The sequence below is a fragment of the Pinus tabuliformis genome, chromosome Q (assembly GCF_031772625.1).
Source record: "Pinus tabuliformis cultivar Carrire ecotype Pingquan chromosome Q, CPIR1, whole genome shotgun sequence".
NCBI classification, from domain to species: Eukaryota; Viridiplantae; Streptophyta; class Pinopsida; order Pinales; family Pinaceae; genus Pinus; species Pinus tabuliformis.
Window position 1 is genome coordinate 1113153393 of NC_142296.1, and position 16289 is coordinate 1113169681.

The window sequence follows — 16289 nt, forward strand, 5'->3', positions numbered from 1 at the left end:
ACGCCATTACCAAAGCGTTGTCGAAAAGGGATCAATACAACTTGCATGCAATGAAAAAATTGCTGGAAACCTCATCGTATGAGAGAAGAAAATGCTCATCCAAAAGCATTACAATGAAGTAACCCTGATTATCTAGGAAAAGATAAATGCATGAGTAAAAGAAATAAAAGTTGCATAGAGCCATAAGGGCCCAGGCCCTCAATGTGACATGCATGTTAAAATGGTGTCAAAAAAGAGTTAAGGAGATCAGAAGAAAATGTTGTTGTAACTAATTACAACAAGCCCTCCTCGATCACTTGCTCCTTTATGCCCTCCATCCTCGTTCACCTTTTCCATCATCATCACTTAAACTCAGTCTTAAAACTATAGAAAACATACTAACATAAATTCCATTTAACTCAAATTTTTATAAATATATAAAGTTTAATAGAGATCTAAAACTAAAATAGGTGGATCTGCACCCATTGTCAAGAATTATTCTACAATGTTCATTTATCTTGACACTCTCGAGAAGCTAACAAATGTCGAAACGTCTATGTCGCACGTTTCGCGTATTTTAATCTCTGGTGTCACACCAGCCTAGATCGTGCGTCATTTTGTATAGGGCATGCCCGCCAAACACCAACTATATCACTACCCAAATATTTCGTTGTCGAGTAAAGCCATTTAATGGCGCAAAATGATCCCGGCACAACCAGCTTCAAAAGAGCAACGAAGGCTCCAATGCTATCCAATTGTTAAATACGCTCTTGAACAGAGGCTGAGAATATGGCAGGGAAAGAACATAACAAGAAATCTCAGACCTTTTCATGTAAAGTTGTAACACTAGTTCTCATATCCTCCACAGCTCTATGGTTCATTCTCTGTGTCTCAGACAGATTGAAGTGGGTTCACAGGGAAAGTATCTTGGACTCAGTGAAGCAGTGGGACGAGGACATGGGCACTTCAGAAAAGCTCCACAAGCAAGTGGGCAGCCAGACGAAACCTTGTAACTATTCGTACGGAAGATGGGTTCATGATCCAGGGCTGAAACCGCGTTATGATCACAGGTGCAAGGAGATCTTCAAAGGATGGAATTGCATATCGAACAACAAATCAAATGCCAGAGATATTCTGAAATGGCGTTGGCAGCCCTGGGAGTGTGACCTCCCTCGCCTCGACCCCGAGCACTTCCTCCAGCATTTCAGGGATACCAGTATCGGTAATTTTTTGATCGCAACTTGTTAAGTTTTGATATTTTTATTTGTTTTCTATACTGTTCTAGGTGCCCCAAATCCAATTTTCCTTGATTTTGTGAATCACTCAAAACAAATTACATGAAAAATGTGTTATTTTTGAAATCCCCGGCATGATTGAATTCCAAATCTCCACATGTATTTGAAAGTAAAAAGAACAAGCAGAGGGTTGTAAGAAATTATCAAAGACCACAATCACTCGAGGGTACAGGAATATGAGTGGGATATCTACACATGATAATGGACTGTTTGGCCTGTTTTTTCTCATTTCTCATTCACCAAGTCAAGAAACTACCTCAGATATTTCAATGTCAGTGATTGGAGTTTTGAATCCTGTCACAATTTCAATAACAACATCTGATCTTGAGAGTGGATCTGCCACAAATCCTCTTTTCTCTCTAATCCGTGTAGTAAAAAGTAAAACTGTGTTGTTGAATCTTCCATCTTTGCACATGCATTTGTTGAGTATGGATAGCATAGCTTGGGAGAATGGTTTTGTTTAGTGGTTCGTGTTGTCCCCACAAGGGCAACTACTTCCAGGCCCACCACCCTCTCAGGGGTGTATTCATGCTGTTTAGATGAGCTCTCGTGCTCATATCTTCCGATTCACACTTGTTTTTCTAGTTCTTCCAACGGACATGTGATCTTCCAGCCTTGCATCATTCATGAATTCTATCAAATGATTCCACCATGGTATGTCAGCTCCATGCCTTACACCTTCAAATGATATGTACTCTTGCAGATGGTACTTCATGCTTCTTCATTACATTCCATCTTTTCTGATTTCATGTGTGGGTTTCTTATCAAGAAGTGGTGTGATGGTTTATAACCTTGTGTGAAGGGGACCAATGTTCGCAACAAATTGACTGAGGGTCCGGAAAAAGAAACAAAATGTAAAAATGGGGAAAAATTGGTAAAACATGGGCAATTTTTTTTTTTTTTTTTTTTTTGTTCAATTTTTTTACTATCTAAAGCAATCCACAACATAAAACAAATGCATTGATGCATAAATATGAACATAAAACTAATATATAAGATGTGTAATATGTCTAGTGCTACATCACACATAACAATGCTTCGTGTCCTGACTCAGCCTTAAAATATCAACAAAAAATATAATAAATGTATCTCATATCATGAGTCGTATACAATGAAACGAACCACTAAGTAAGTTCTAATTTTTAACTTCTAACTAATGATTTCCTTTGCCCCTTTTGCGAGAAAATGTAATGGCGTTTCCTCTAAGATGAAGAAAGCCCTTGGGTTGGCATTGGACTTTGATGTCCTCTAGAAGAAGTAGGAGAGGAACTACGATGCCAATGTTGGTGTGGGTATGAGTGTGGTGATGCTGACTCCATTTTTTATATTAGGGTGCATGTATGAGGGAGGCACATCACATGTTTGTGTGTGTATGTATGCACATATATGTATCTATATATGTATAAATATATAAACGGTTCAACATTTTAAAAATGAAATTAAAACTTATATAAAATGTTAAAAACTTACCTCTACAAATCGTGTTTGTTCCAACCTGACAATTTGAGAAGGCATTTTCCATATGTACAATGCAAGGGCCTTAGAAATTAGTTATATAATAATGGGCAACCAATCACTAATAATGCCCCTTGTTGGCTTTTTAGGGTTAGAAATTAAGATAGTCTTCCCCGTGCAAATGCTTCCAACTCCACCATCCACCATGTCACACATGAAACTCACAAGGAAGACTTGGAGAGTTACCATTCTTCTTTTTATTTAGAGCTATGTACAACTCATCTTTGGATATTTCTTTACACTATAGTCATTTCATTTAGACTATGTACAATTCATCTTAGATACAATCATTACTGCTTGGGAAACCATGAAATGGGAGAGAGAAACATTTCAAGATTCACTTTTCCTCAAGATCAATTTTGATAAAGCCTATGTGTTGAAAATGTAGCAATGGAAGGTCTTCTGGCTTGTGCCTTAGCCAGTGAAGACCACAAATTTGTCTTTCTCTAGCATGAGTGCGAGTTCATGAGATAGACTTCAGTTACAGTGAGTTTATTTCCAGTTTACTAGAATGATCATCAAGGTTGCATGCATAGTGTTGGAGCTTCAGTTACGTGGAGTCTTCTTCAGTTTGACTACAAGATGAGGTGGCAGTTACAAGTTCAGTTAGAACGAGTTAAGTCTTCAATGTTGATTGGAGAGAGAATGAGTTAAGACTCCAATGTTGATTGGAGAGAGAATGAGTAGAACTCTCAGTTAACTCGCAATCACAACTTGAACTTCTAAATTGAGCTAGGCCTTCTTGCATGCTCAAATTCTATCTATAAAGAGGAGGACAAAGGCACAAGATCGATCATTCTTGTGAGATCATTCTTTGTGTGTGAGGTGCGTAGAATTGAGGAGCTTGTGCGCTAGGAAATAGGAGGCCACAAGTGTGCAAGGAAATAGGAGATTTGCACTAGAAAATAGGAGCCCAATTGTACGCTAAGAAATAACAGAAGTGTGCAAGGAAATGAGGGCTCTAGTGTGCAAGGAAATAGGAGCAGGGATCAAGGATTCTCAGGGAAAGTCAAGGCTATTTAGCAGGAGAACAATTGTGTTCTCAGAGGCAGATTGCTAGCTGCAGAAAAGAATGTGAATTGTAATAGATCCAATTGCTCAAGAACAATCAATAAATTACCACAACAAAGAAAATATGTTTCCCCTTTTGGGTTTCCTGGATAAACACGTGTGTCAATTTGTGTGCATGTGTTTTTATCTCTGGTGTTTTTTTGCTATTTATAGATTGTTAAGAAACCTTGTATCTTGGTGAAAGTAAATTTGGTTTCAATTTTTAGTTGCCTTGTTTTTAGGAATTCATCTAAGTAGTTGCAAATTTTCAAGAAAATTAACACTATGGCCAAATTGACAAGGGATTCAATTCAGATATGCTACAAAGGCGATTTTTTGGGGTCAACTTGCGATTTAATCATGATTTTCATGATTAGTTCACTCGTGCTTAAAAAATCGCCATCTCCCCGATTTAAACGCGATGTTTGCAACACTATTTCTAACATTGTGTGAAGGTAATAAACTTTAGATACAATCTAGTAACATTTATTAATAGTAATGATTTTACTATTTTGTCTCTAATAACATTTATTAATAGTAATAATTTTATTATTTTGTCTTGTGTACCATGCAATGGGTGGGTGCATAATTTTCCTTATATAATTGTGTCTTGATTGATGCAAGATCATACTATTGGTGATCTAGGTGGGTAATGTACACATATCCTAACCACACTCAACACTTTCCATCATCTCCTTTACACTACCATCTTGTTGATAAGTTTTTTTTATCCCACTTATGTTTGACTTATTAAATGTCATCTAGCAAGCTCTAATTAAGCAAATATGAAAAAAAAGGATGTAAGCTAAAAAAGGCTAGAGGTGAAGAGCATGTAATGTTAAAAATGAAAAAAAATTGAAGCCACCTCATTAAAAAGGATCAACCCCTAGGTCTTATGCTAAAAATACATATCTAAAGAAAAGGATTAAGAAAAATCAAAGAAAAAATGCAAAAGGGGTAAATTGGTGTTGAGGTGGTAAATTTGAGTAAAATCTCTATCTCAAAGGGCTTATAAGTACAAAAATGAAGATTGCTAGCTCAAAAAGGGCTAGTTGGACCAGTAAAAGACCCTCTACATCATTAAAAATGTTTTTGAGTGTCAACACATAAGGTTTCCCATAATTTTTCTATTAATTTATCGCCATTTTAACCTATCTCTAACCAAGTAACATAGGAAAGACTTTGTTCTAGGGATTGACATATTAACTATAGTTTTTAACCGTATACAGTTAATTGTTGCAAACATATTCTTAATAAAAACAAAAAAGATGCAATAGCACATTCACACATTAACATTGAGATTTTAACCTTGAAAACGCAAAGTGGGAAAATTAGAAAGATTTTTTTAGTATATTCTTCTTTACAGTATTACAATACAATATGTATATATCACGACATCCATAAATCGCTAATCCATTTAGCCTGGATTAGAAGACAACCGTAGTTCCTTAATCAAAATGGCAAAACAATGGGCTGAACCACTATGTACGACAAAACTGTTAAAAGCGAAAATTGCCAAAAATGGATGTAAATAATTGCCTTTTTTAAAATTAAATTAATTTTTTTCTAGTGCTACTACCCCAAACCCCCATGCAAGGGATTTTAGCCCCCTACAAACCCCTTGAGTAAGGGGGGATTTTGCCCCCTTGCAAACCCATCGAGCAAGGGGGCTTCACGCCCCCTACAACTTGCTCAAACAAGGGGGGTTATTGCCCCCAATGATCCCCGCCCACTGTACCTAGCGCAACATATAGTGCACAAGGATAGTCGTGTAAAGAATATAACACATAACCAACACTAATGAGGGTGATGCAATAACCCAAGGTAAATTTTTAGTCGTAGGGTTCTTTTGTTTCTAGGGTTCTAATAAATCAACAACAAAACATATTCATTCATTCATATATAACACTAGGTATCCTTTCTATGAACAATAAAGAAGATGTCCAATAGCAATATAGTCAATCATAATGGGTTAGGGCTGCACAATAGATTTACTCTGCCAGTGTTTCAATAATATAATTAGCTCTAACAACTTCCACAATATACTTGCAATTGTAAGCAAAATTACCACAACAAAAGACCTCACAACAATTCAATATATCAATTTTGCGACTATGCTGATATACTAGATATTTCGAGTATTTAACAATGGCTATCCATCAGTCAAATATCCACAATAATGATCAACAACAATGAATCCATAATTTCAATTCTGTTATATGCTAGTCTAAATTAACTCTCCTTTGCTTAGCTACAACTTATTTATTCTGCTATCAATTTGCTTCGAGTCTCCACTTACGGTGTTGTCACTCCTTGCGCTAGTCCTACCACTTGCTGTTTAAAACCTAATTGTCTGATTGTGTATGACGAAGTCTCCTTTTCCTATACGAGTCTTGATCAGAGTACCTGGGTATGCCTTCACTCAGCTGAAATTATCCTTATTATTTGCCAACATAAATAATATTTTGACCCTATAATGTGGCCTTGCGATCCAAAATTCACTCGCTGTGCCTCAGGATCCTTTGATGGCAGCTTCAGGGGGTTTCCTTAGGGATAGACCTTTTGTTAATTTTAGATAACAATGGTATGTTCTATGCTTAACAGCAATTTACTTCAATTTTTCTTATTAGCCCAATATCAATTTCTAGATTAGCAATCACATTAACATGATAGTAAATGCAGATAGAACATAAATCAAAAGCAGAAGACAAGCCAAGACAAGAGGACACAATATTTGGCGTATGCTAGGGAAAAACCCCAGTGTGGGGAAACCCTTTGATCAAGTCATCTTATTATTCTTCAAAAGTTCAGCAGAGAGAGAGAGTAATATACAAAATGACTTGCCCAAACATAGTGAAATCTGTCTAGTCAAACTACAATCAACAGGATGCCCTAACCAGAAAGTCAATGCTGGTCAAATCAACAGAATTACTCCTCCAAATCGGCTCAGTCAAACTTACTCAATTCGGCCTCCAACAACAGTCCAAATCAGCGCAAAACAGTCCTAAAGAAATCGGTCAAACTTGGTCAACACAGTCAAACCTGCGGTCAAACTTGCTGCGGTCAACGCTGGTCAAACAACACAAAAAATCTCGGTTTTTGTGCCAAAGAATGCGGCCTACCCAAACAGAAATATTCCCACAAAAATCGCAGTCAAACAAGGTCAAACGCTGCCCGGTCAACGCTGGTCAAACCTGCTGCAACTTGGTCAATGCAGAAATCAGAAAACCCTAGTCAAACTTTCGCACGTGTGGAGGAGAAGAAGGCTGCCCTGCAATTTGTATGACCCAATCAGATGAGGAGAGAGAGATATGTGTGAAATGATGAATGTCCAAATTAGGTAGATGCTCCTTCTATTTATATGCAACGTTGAGGGTGAAGAGACATGACTTTTGGGCTTCTGAGCCTACATTAGATTGCTAGCTGACCTTGACATTTGTCCATGGAAGAAATAAATCCATAATTCCATTTATACATGTCAGAATGAGATGATATTTAGATCAATCCTACACCTCTCAAAAAGAGGAATCCAACAAAAATATAATCCCCATCAAATGAGCTGTCCAAGGTGGATTTTCACCCTAGTTGCCAAATTTAACACTCCCTCTCAACTAGGGAGAACTCCACTTGCCAAACCATCTAACAATCTGTACCATCCATATCATCCTTGCTCTGATCTACTCTACTCTGCTAAACCATGAAGAAATAATGAAGAAGAAATGATCGAGAGTGTATGATAGCACTCTCCACTGACCCAAAGTCAGTCTCCATTGATCCCATATCAATATCAAACATCCTAGCATAGGGAGTACGGTAGTACACGATGTGTCCATCGGTAGTACTATGGTCCCTATCCTCATTTCCCAACTCATTGGCCAGATGAGAGGTACTTCCCATCTAAGTCACCTGACACGAGGATTCGGGACACGTAGGATTCGGGATTCGTGGTGTCGGATTCGGGAAACGCTGACCCCGGAACAAGACACGGTTAGGACACGTTATATATTATTTTATTAAAATATATATATATATATATATATATATATATATATATCTTAAAAATTAGTTATTAGCATATTTCTTACACAAATTTTAATTAATGATACAAATTTATTGATTTCAAACATAGATCTTCATCTATAGCTATTAGCATGCATAGTACATACAAAATTCAAATAAATGTCAGTGGTACTGGTCACATAAATGAGTTACTAATGAAATTTCCCTGTGCCAAGTGTGCCAAATAATTAGAAAATTTTCAGTACTTTCTGAGCTGTACTGGAGCACTTTGAAACAAACAGTGAAAATTATAATAAGGTTATGCCACTGTCATATTAGATTTATGCACATTGCAGATGTGAGGGGTTTTTATGTTGATTTAAGTTTGATTTTCTCACTGTTATGAAACTAATAGGACAGCTGTAGCAAAATGATGAAGTAGGAAACATTAGGAGATCAAACCCTGGAGGCTCAACCACTAGAAGTCTAGAACCCACTTGCACGAGAACCTAACTTCAATGCTTCTGCAAACCCACCAGGGATCAGCTCAAGAAACAAACATTTGCTGAAGCCTGACAGTGACTGATATGAAAGAAAAGGAAGAAGATAAAGCAAAACAGTCATTGCCAGAGAGCTTTTGCACAACTCCCAGTCTCAGAGTCATTGATGTATATCAGTATTAGCTTCCAATTTGGAAACAGTGGTCTTGTTGGTCTATACAGAAGCAGTGAATGCGAATGAAAACAGCGAACTTAAACCCCTAAAAACGAATCCGAAACCAAAAATCGTTCCAAAAATCGTGACACGTTCCAAATTTTTCTGACACGCTCATGACACGACGTACCCGGATATGACACGACGAGTCATGGAAATATGACACGTGTCAGGACAGAATCGTGTCCGATTCGTCCGATTCGGGATTCGTCCAGGGGTTAGGACGAATCCGGTTTCATAGCTTCCCATGAATATCAGATTGTCATGGGTAGGATGTATCGGTACGAGAAGGTGAACCACTCATCCTGCTCATATGCCATAGGAGGAGGTGAAGCACTCATCCTATGCATATATCAACTATCATGGGGTATCACAAGGGAAGGTGAACCACTAGCCCTGTACACAGCGCACCATTGGGGGAAGGTGAACCACTCACCCTATGGTCACTTATCGCTCCAAGAAGTAACCCAAGCCCCCCGGAGCTCCCAGAGCTCAATATCCAATTCAAACAGGGGATCCTCATAAGAGGGTCTCTCCACGACTCCAAATCATTCCTGGAAGGTTAAGAATTTGACATTCCCTAGGGGCTTCATAAGAATATCTGCAACCTGATCATGAGTCCCAATGTGACAGAGCCCCGTTGTACCATATCCCGGATAAAGTGGTACCTGATATCAATATGCTTGGAGCAGTCATGAAACACGAGATTCTCAGAAAGACGAATCCCACTTTGGTTGTCGCAGAAGATCACCGTGGTATCCAACACATGTCCAAACAGCTCACTAAAGAGCTTCCTCAACCAAACAACTTCATAGGAGGCCATACTAGTAGCAATATATTCGGCCCCGACGGTGCTTAAAGCAACCGAAATTGTTTCCTGCACATCCAAGATATCGAAGCAGAACCTAGTGAGAAGCAACATCCCGATGTGCTCTTACGATCCACCATACTGCTAGCCTAGTCAGCATCAAAATAACCATGGAGCCTCATATTCCCGGTAGTGTATCTCAGCCCATAGGTGATTGTGCCTCAAAGATATCTGAGAAAATTCTTGGCAGCAATCCAATGTATGTGGTGAGGCTCGACCATAAATTGACTCAATGTATTCACTGCAAAGCATATGTCCAGACGAGAGTTCACCAAGAACATTAGTGTCCCCACGAGTTGACGATACTCATAAGGATTTCCCAAATCGGGCCCAACAACACTTCCACATAACTTCTTGAAGTTAAGTTCCATCGAAGTAGTCACGGGTTTACAATCCACCATCATAAATCTTTCAAGTAACTTCACAAGTCATTTTCCTTGAGAAAGGAAAATCTCACCTGCCTTTTGCCAGACCTCCAACCCTAGGAAGTAATGCATTCGTCCTAGGTCCTTCATCTAGAACTCGGAAGCCAACTCCCTCTTGCGTTGATGAATGAGAGGGTCTGCACTTGTCAAAAAGAGATCGTCCACATAAAGTACCAAGATGAGAGGCCTGTCATTCTCAACCTTAAAGTTAAGGTTCAATCAACTTCACTTCTTGTAAATCCCAGCTTCATCAGATAATTGTTGATCCTCTCATACCAAGCCTAAGGAGCTTGCTTCAACCCATAGAGGGCAAAGTAGGGTTGTGATGATTCTCTGTTACTTGATAACAATTTGTGAAGTCTTTTTACTTTTCTTATTAGCTTATACTTCTTCTTCTTCTTATTAGTGCATATGTGTGTGCTTCATCAAACTGCTACTGAAACAAAATAACAAGAACATAGAATTTGGCTCTCTGTCAGGGACAAACCCTCTCCACTCTTGAGAGGAAAACCCTTTGTAAGATTTCTCTTATTGAAGCTTCTATTGGTCAATGTCAAACCTTAGACCCTTGACTAAGAGTTCCTCCAAGCGCAAGTCAAGTCTTTACTCCTTTCTGCACCATGTACCCCGACACCTCTTCCGACACTTCTTCCGGTGCTTTATTCTTTGGCACTTTGTCTTCCTTCTTCCAACACTTCTTTTTCTTGCTATGATTCTTGTCTAGAGTTAGACCTTCCTTGAATGAGTCTCCTAAATGAAGTGTTACTCTTCTATTCCTTGCTCAAGTATATCTTTGACCAACCGAGATCCTTCCTTGAGTCTGTGACTGTTCTGCTGCCTTAATCTTTTGCACGTGTGGAGAGTATTGCTAGATATTGTATGCCTTTCTTCTTCGCTTGAGTGTCTTCCTTCCACGCTAGAGGAGGAGGCCTAATAGGCCTAGTATCATCCCAAACGAAGGTAGATAAGTGTTTCTGTATTGCTGCTGTCCTAGCCACAGGAACAACCTTCAAATCTCTTTGCACGTGTCATTGTGGCAGCCCTAAAACAAATTTCTAGTCCTTGGTGTTGTCACTCCTTGCGCTAGTCTTACCACTTGCTGTTTAAAACCTAATTGTTTGATTGTGTATGACGAAGTCTCCTTTTCCTATACGAGTCCTGATTAGAGTACCTGGGTATGCCTTCACTCAGCTGAAATTATCCTTATTATTTGCCAACATAAATAATATTTTGGTCCTATCCTGTGGCCCTGCAACCCAAAATTCACTTGCTGTGCCTCAGGATCCTTTGATGGCAGCTTCAAGGGGTTTCCTTAAGGATAGACCTTCTGTTAATTTTAGATAACAATGGTATGTTCTATGGTTAAGAGCAATTTACTTCAATTTTTCTTATTAGCGCAATATCAATTTCCAGATAAGTAATCACATTAACATGATAGTAAATGCAGACAGAACATAAATAAAAAGCAGAAGACAAGCCAAGATCAAGAGGACACAATATTTGGCGGAAGCCAGGGAAAAACCCCAATGTGGGGAAACCCTTTGATCAAGTCTTCTTATTATTCTTCAAAAGTTCAATAGAGAGAGAGAGTAATATACCAAATTCACTTGCCCAAACACAGTGAAATCTGTCTAGTCAAGCTGCAGTGAACAGGATGCCCTAACTAGAAAGTCAGTGTTGGTCAAATCAACAAAATTACTCCTCCAAATCAGCTCGGTCAAACCTAGTCAATTCGGCATCCAACAACAGTGCAAATCAGTGCAAACAGTGTTGAAGAAATCGGTCAAACTTGGTCGACACACAGTGAAACCTCCGGTCAAACTTGCTATGGTCAACGTTGGTCAAACAACACAAAAAATCTCAGTTTTTGTGCCAAAGAATGCGGCCTGCCTAAACAGAAATATTCCCACAAAAATCGCTATCAAACAAGGTCAAATGCTGCCTGGGCAACGTTGGTCAACGCAGACTTCAGAAAACCCTAGTCAAACTTTCGCACGTGTGGAGGAGAAGAAGGCTGCCCTGCAATTCGTACGACCCAATCAGATGAGGAGAGAGAGATATGTGTGAGATGATGAATGTCCAAATGAGGTAGATGCTCCTTCTATTTATATGCAACGTTGAGGGTGAAGAGACATGACTTTTGGGCTTTTGAGCCTACATTAGATTGCTCGCTGACCTTGACAATTTGTCCATGGAAGAAATAAATTCATATTTCCATTTATACATGTCAGAATGATCTGAAATCACCCTATGAATGATCTCAGTTAATTAATCAATGTAGGTATTACAGACTCATGTGCTGGTGTGTGTGTCGATGTTATCTTAGGCAACGGATTGATAAGATTGCAAAATACACAGACACTGGAAAACAGTAAGAGAAACATAGTAAGCAAATACAAAACACAACAATTTAATAAGGAGTTCACCCAATCCTCCTGGGCTACGTCTCCTGGTCCAGCTTTTAGTGGTGGCCTTCTTTATTGTGTCTTTGAGCAGAGTTTTTACAATGAGGAGCTCAATGTGAGTCTCCTGAAACAGATGATGCTTAGTAGGGTGGTTCTTGGATTCCCCAAGCCACTAGAGTGCACAGACTCCCCCTTACCAAGTCTCAACCTCAACTAGTCTTAATGGGATGAGTCCAACTTGGTACTTCCCGACAGATATCCTCACAAGGATTGCTTGAACCTCTCAAGCTTGGTTCTGTCTGCTCGATGCTGCCTTAGCTCTGCAGGTCAGCTTGCTTCTCTGCTTCTTGCTTCGCTCTCTATTCTGTCTCTTTGTTTCACTGTCTCCCGCTTTTATTCTCCTTTTGTTCGTGGCTTAAAGCCAATCCGTCCCTTGACTGTTCGCTTGCTCTTCCATCTCTTCGGATCGCCTGCCTTTGTCCACTTGGAATTCCCTGCCTCTGTGTCATCGCCACTGTGTAACGTTTCACAGGGAGGTGGCCACCTATCCCCTCACGATCTGAGCGCCAGCTCTTCCTCGAACTGTTCGTTATTTCGGTTACTTTGTGAAATGATTCGTTTGCCAACTCAGCGGTCCAATCGGACCCCAAATCTTTATACGCCTCAGCTTATTCTTCCGCCAAATCCGGTCTCCCATCGGGTGCAATTTTCGTCGTTAGATCGGGGGCCTCCAGATCCTACGGTCATCGCTCTTATCGCGTGGTTGACTTGCTCGACCGTTAGCCCGCGATGAGAGCGGTTTTCTCTCTCATCCGCCGAACATGCGTTAATCAACGTATGGCATTGCTGGGTCTTTGGCCAAAGCTGCTTACCGCCCGAAACGCCTTCGATATTCCGTCGGTTTTGGAGTGCGGGGCCGCCTGTCAGTTTTAGCGCTTTTCCCACGATTTGATCTGTTTTTCACACAACTTGGTGCCGAGGCTTTTCCTTCTCAAGGGGTTTTGTGCGCTAATCGTGCATCAGAAACGACCTCTGTTTTCTGATCTGGATTTCCAAATTGCTAGTTTGCGCCACTACGCGGCCTCCATGGGCCTCGGTCAGCGCGCTTTGATCGAGGTCCTCGTTGTTCCGTGCTGGCTACAAATTGCCACTGTCTAGAGGTCTTTCCTGATAGCTCATTGTTCACAAGTTTTTGAAGTCTGTCATGATTTGATACAGTCATAAAACTCTGATAATTTTCATGGATCCAATTCAGATCACGACCTTCCCACTAAAAAAGCTTTTGGACGACCAAAAGTTAGTTTTCAAGCATCAACTAAGTGAGGGAACAATTGTTTCACTTGTCCAATCTCTATCCATTTTGTACTGCTTGGCTTTGAACCCCTGAGCCCAATTCTGAGGTACTCAACATCTCCCCTGCGTGTCGTTCTTACCTTCTTATCCAGAACTGTGTCTTCCCGCAATTCATTAAGATATTTAGGTGGCAGGTCGTCAATAGAAGGCAATTGACTCTCTTCTTCAGGATCCTCAATTAACGAAGGTTCAAATAGTCTAAAGCTATCTGCATTTACGACTGAGTAGATGTGCATGTAAGTTGGTAGATCAAGGCGAAAAACATTCTCACCAATTTTCTCAAGTATGTTGAAAGGTCCATACCTGATAGGCTTTAGCTTTTTACCTTCACCTTGCATCTTGTCCTTGCTGATATACAGCCAGATTTGATCACCCACTTGGAAACTATGCTCTATCCGATGCTTGTCATGCCTTGCCTTGTATTTGGCTTGGCTCTTTTCCAGCTGTTCCTGTACTGCCTGGTGGATCTCTTGGATTTGTTCAATGAACCTAGTTGCCTTGTCCACATCGCTGTGTCCCTCAACTATTGTGTCCTTACCAAAGACAAAATCCAAAGGAGACCTTGGTGTGAAACCAAAACATGTCTCAAAAGGAGATCTCTGTGTAGAAGAATGTTTGGCTCTGTTGTAAGCATGCTGCACATAACACAAATGTTCATCCCAAAGCTTAGGATGTTTGCTGCAATATCCCCTGAGCAACTAGATCACTGTCCTGTTGACTACTTTTGTTTGGCCATCGGTTTGTGGATGGAAAGCTGTGCTTTTCTTCAGTTTGGTGTTCATCAGTTCCCACAGATTTGACCAAAAATTTCCCACAAATCGGGTGTCTTGATCAGATACAATGGAAGTGGGTAATCCAAAATGAACCCTTACATGTTGAAAGAACAGTTTTGCAGTTTGTTCAGCTATAATCTGTTTATTACAAGGTATCAAAATACACATTTTGCTGAACCTATCCACAACAACATACAGATAATCATGACCTTTCCTAGATTTAGGCAGTCCTCCAACAAAATCCATGGAAACACTTTCCCAATGATGAGAAGGAACTGGTAATGGAGTGTACAATCCTAGTTTTCTATTGCTGGGCTTGCTTTTAGCACACATAGTACACCCTCTTACATATCTAGAAACTGTCTCGTTCATTTTTGGTCAATAACAAAATCTTTGTAGCTATGCAACTGTTTTACTTACCTCAAAGTGACCTGATATTAGAGAAGTGTGTGCTTCTCGAATTATCCTTACTCTTTCAGTTTGTGGAATGCATAACTTCCCACAATGATATAGGAGTCGGTCCTTAATATGATAATCCAATTCTTCTACTCGTTTGCCTTGACTAATGGTTGCATATACATCTTTAAAGTCTATATCTTAAGCATATTGTTCAATGTAGCTCTCATGTAACATAGAATTATGCTTAAGTATAGTAGATGCATTTATAATGGGTCTAGATAACATATTTGCAACTTTATTGTGTGTGCCCTTTTTATATCTGATGACCAAATGAAACTGTTGTAGAAAACCCATCCATCTATAGTGTCTTGATTGCTGCAACTTAGTTTGGGAGTGTAGATATTGAAGTGGTTGATGATCAATATGTATAACTGTTTCTTTGCTCATTAATTAATGTTTCCACTTTTTTACACTCTGTACTAATGCATACAATTCTTTATCATATGTGGGATAGTTAACTACTGCAGAATTAAATGTCTCAGAATGATAACATATGGGTTTACCGTGCTGTGTCAACACTGCTCTCATGGCATAGTCATTGGCATTTGTTTGGATCTCAAATGGTCTTTGAAGATCAGACAGTGCTAGTACTGGTGCTGTACTAATCTTTTCTTTCAAGGTGTCGAAGGCTTTCTGCTGTTTGCCTCCCCACTGAAACACCTTGTTCAATCCTGTTAAAGCATGTAAGGGAGCTGCAATTAAGGAAAAGTTAGAAATGAACTTCCTCCAATATTGAGCTGCTCCTAAGAAGCTCCTAACTTCTATAGCAGATTTGGGTTTAGGCCAGTTTACAATGACTGCCACCTTAGAGGGATTTATCTTCAATTCACCACCCCTTACTATATGTCCCAAATAATTCAAAGATGTTTTGCCAAACTCACATTTTGAGAGTTTAACATGAAGTTTTTCTCTTTTCAAAACATCTAGTGTCTGCTTAACATGCTTTAAGTGTTCTTTCCATGTTTTGCTAAATATCAGAATGTCATCCAGATATACAATAACAAAATCATCAAGAAAAGGTTTGAGTACATTATTCATTATTATCATGAAAGTAGCAGGAGCATTAGTTAAGCCAAAAGGCATAATCAGCCACTCATACAATCCCTGCTTTGTCTTGAAAGCAATCTTCCATGCATCTTGTTCTGTAACTCTGACCTGATGGTATCCACTATGCAAGTCTAACTTGGAAAAATAAACAACTTCCTTCAATTGATCTAGTAGATCATCTATGCGAGGAAGGGGATAACAATTTTTGATTGTTATGTTATTTAGTGCTCGGTAATCAATGCACATTCTCCACGAGCCATCTTTCTTTCTCACCAAAACGATTGGTGACCCACATGGTGATGTGCTAGGTCTAATGAATCCCTTCTCGAGCAACTCCTGCACCTGCTTCTTGATTTCTGCATTCTCTAAAGCGGACAACCTGTACATCCCAATGTTAGGCAATGGAG

General features: G+C 39.5%; 1 protein-coding gene across 2 annotated transcripts in view; it reads left to right on the forward strand.

Moving 5' to 3' along the window:
* Positions 1 to 526: 526 nt before the first annotated feature.
* Positions 527 to 16289, forward strand: part of TBL13 (TRICHOME BIREFRINGENCE-LIKE 13) — a 260977-nt gene continuing 245214 nt past the window's right edge. The window contains exon 1 of one of the 2 annotated variants that reach the window (XM_089385832.1): positions 527 to 1201. In XM_089385832.1, coding sequence (XP_089241958.1) covers positions 769 to 1201 — 433 coding nt within the window. In that variant the 5' untranslated portion in view covers positions 527 to 768. The remainder of the gene's footprint in view (positions 1202 to 16289) is intronic. The other variant, XM_089385831.1, reaches the window with a different exon arrangement.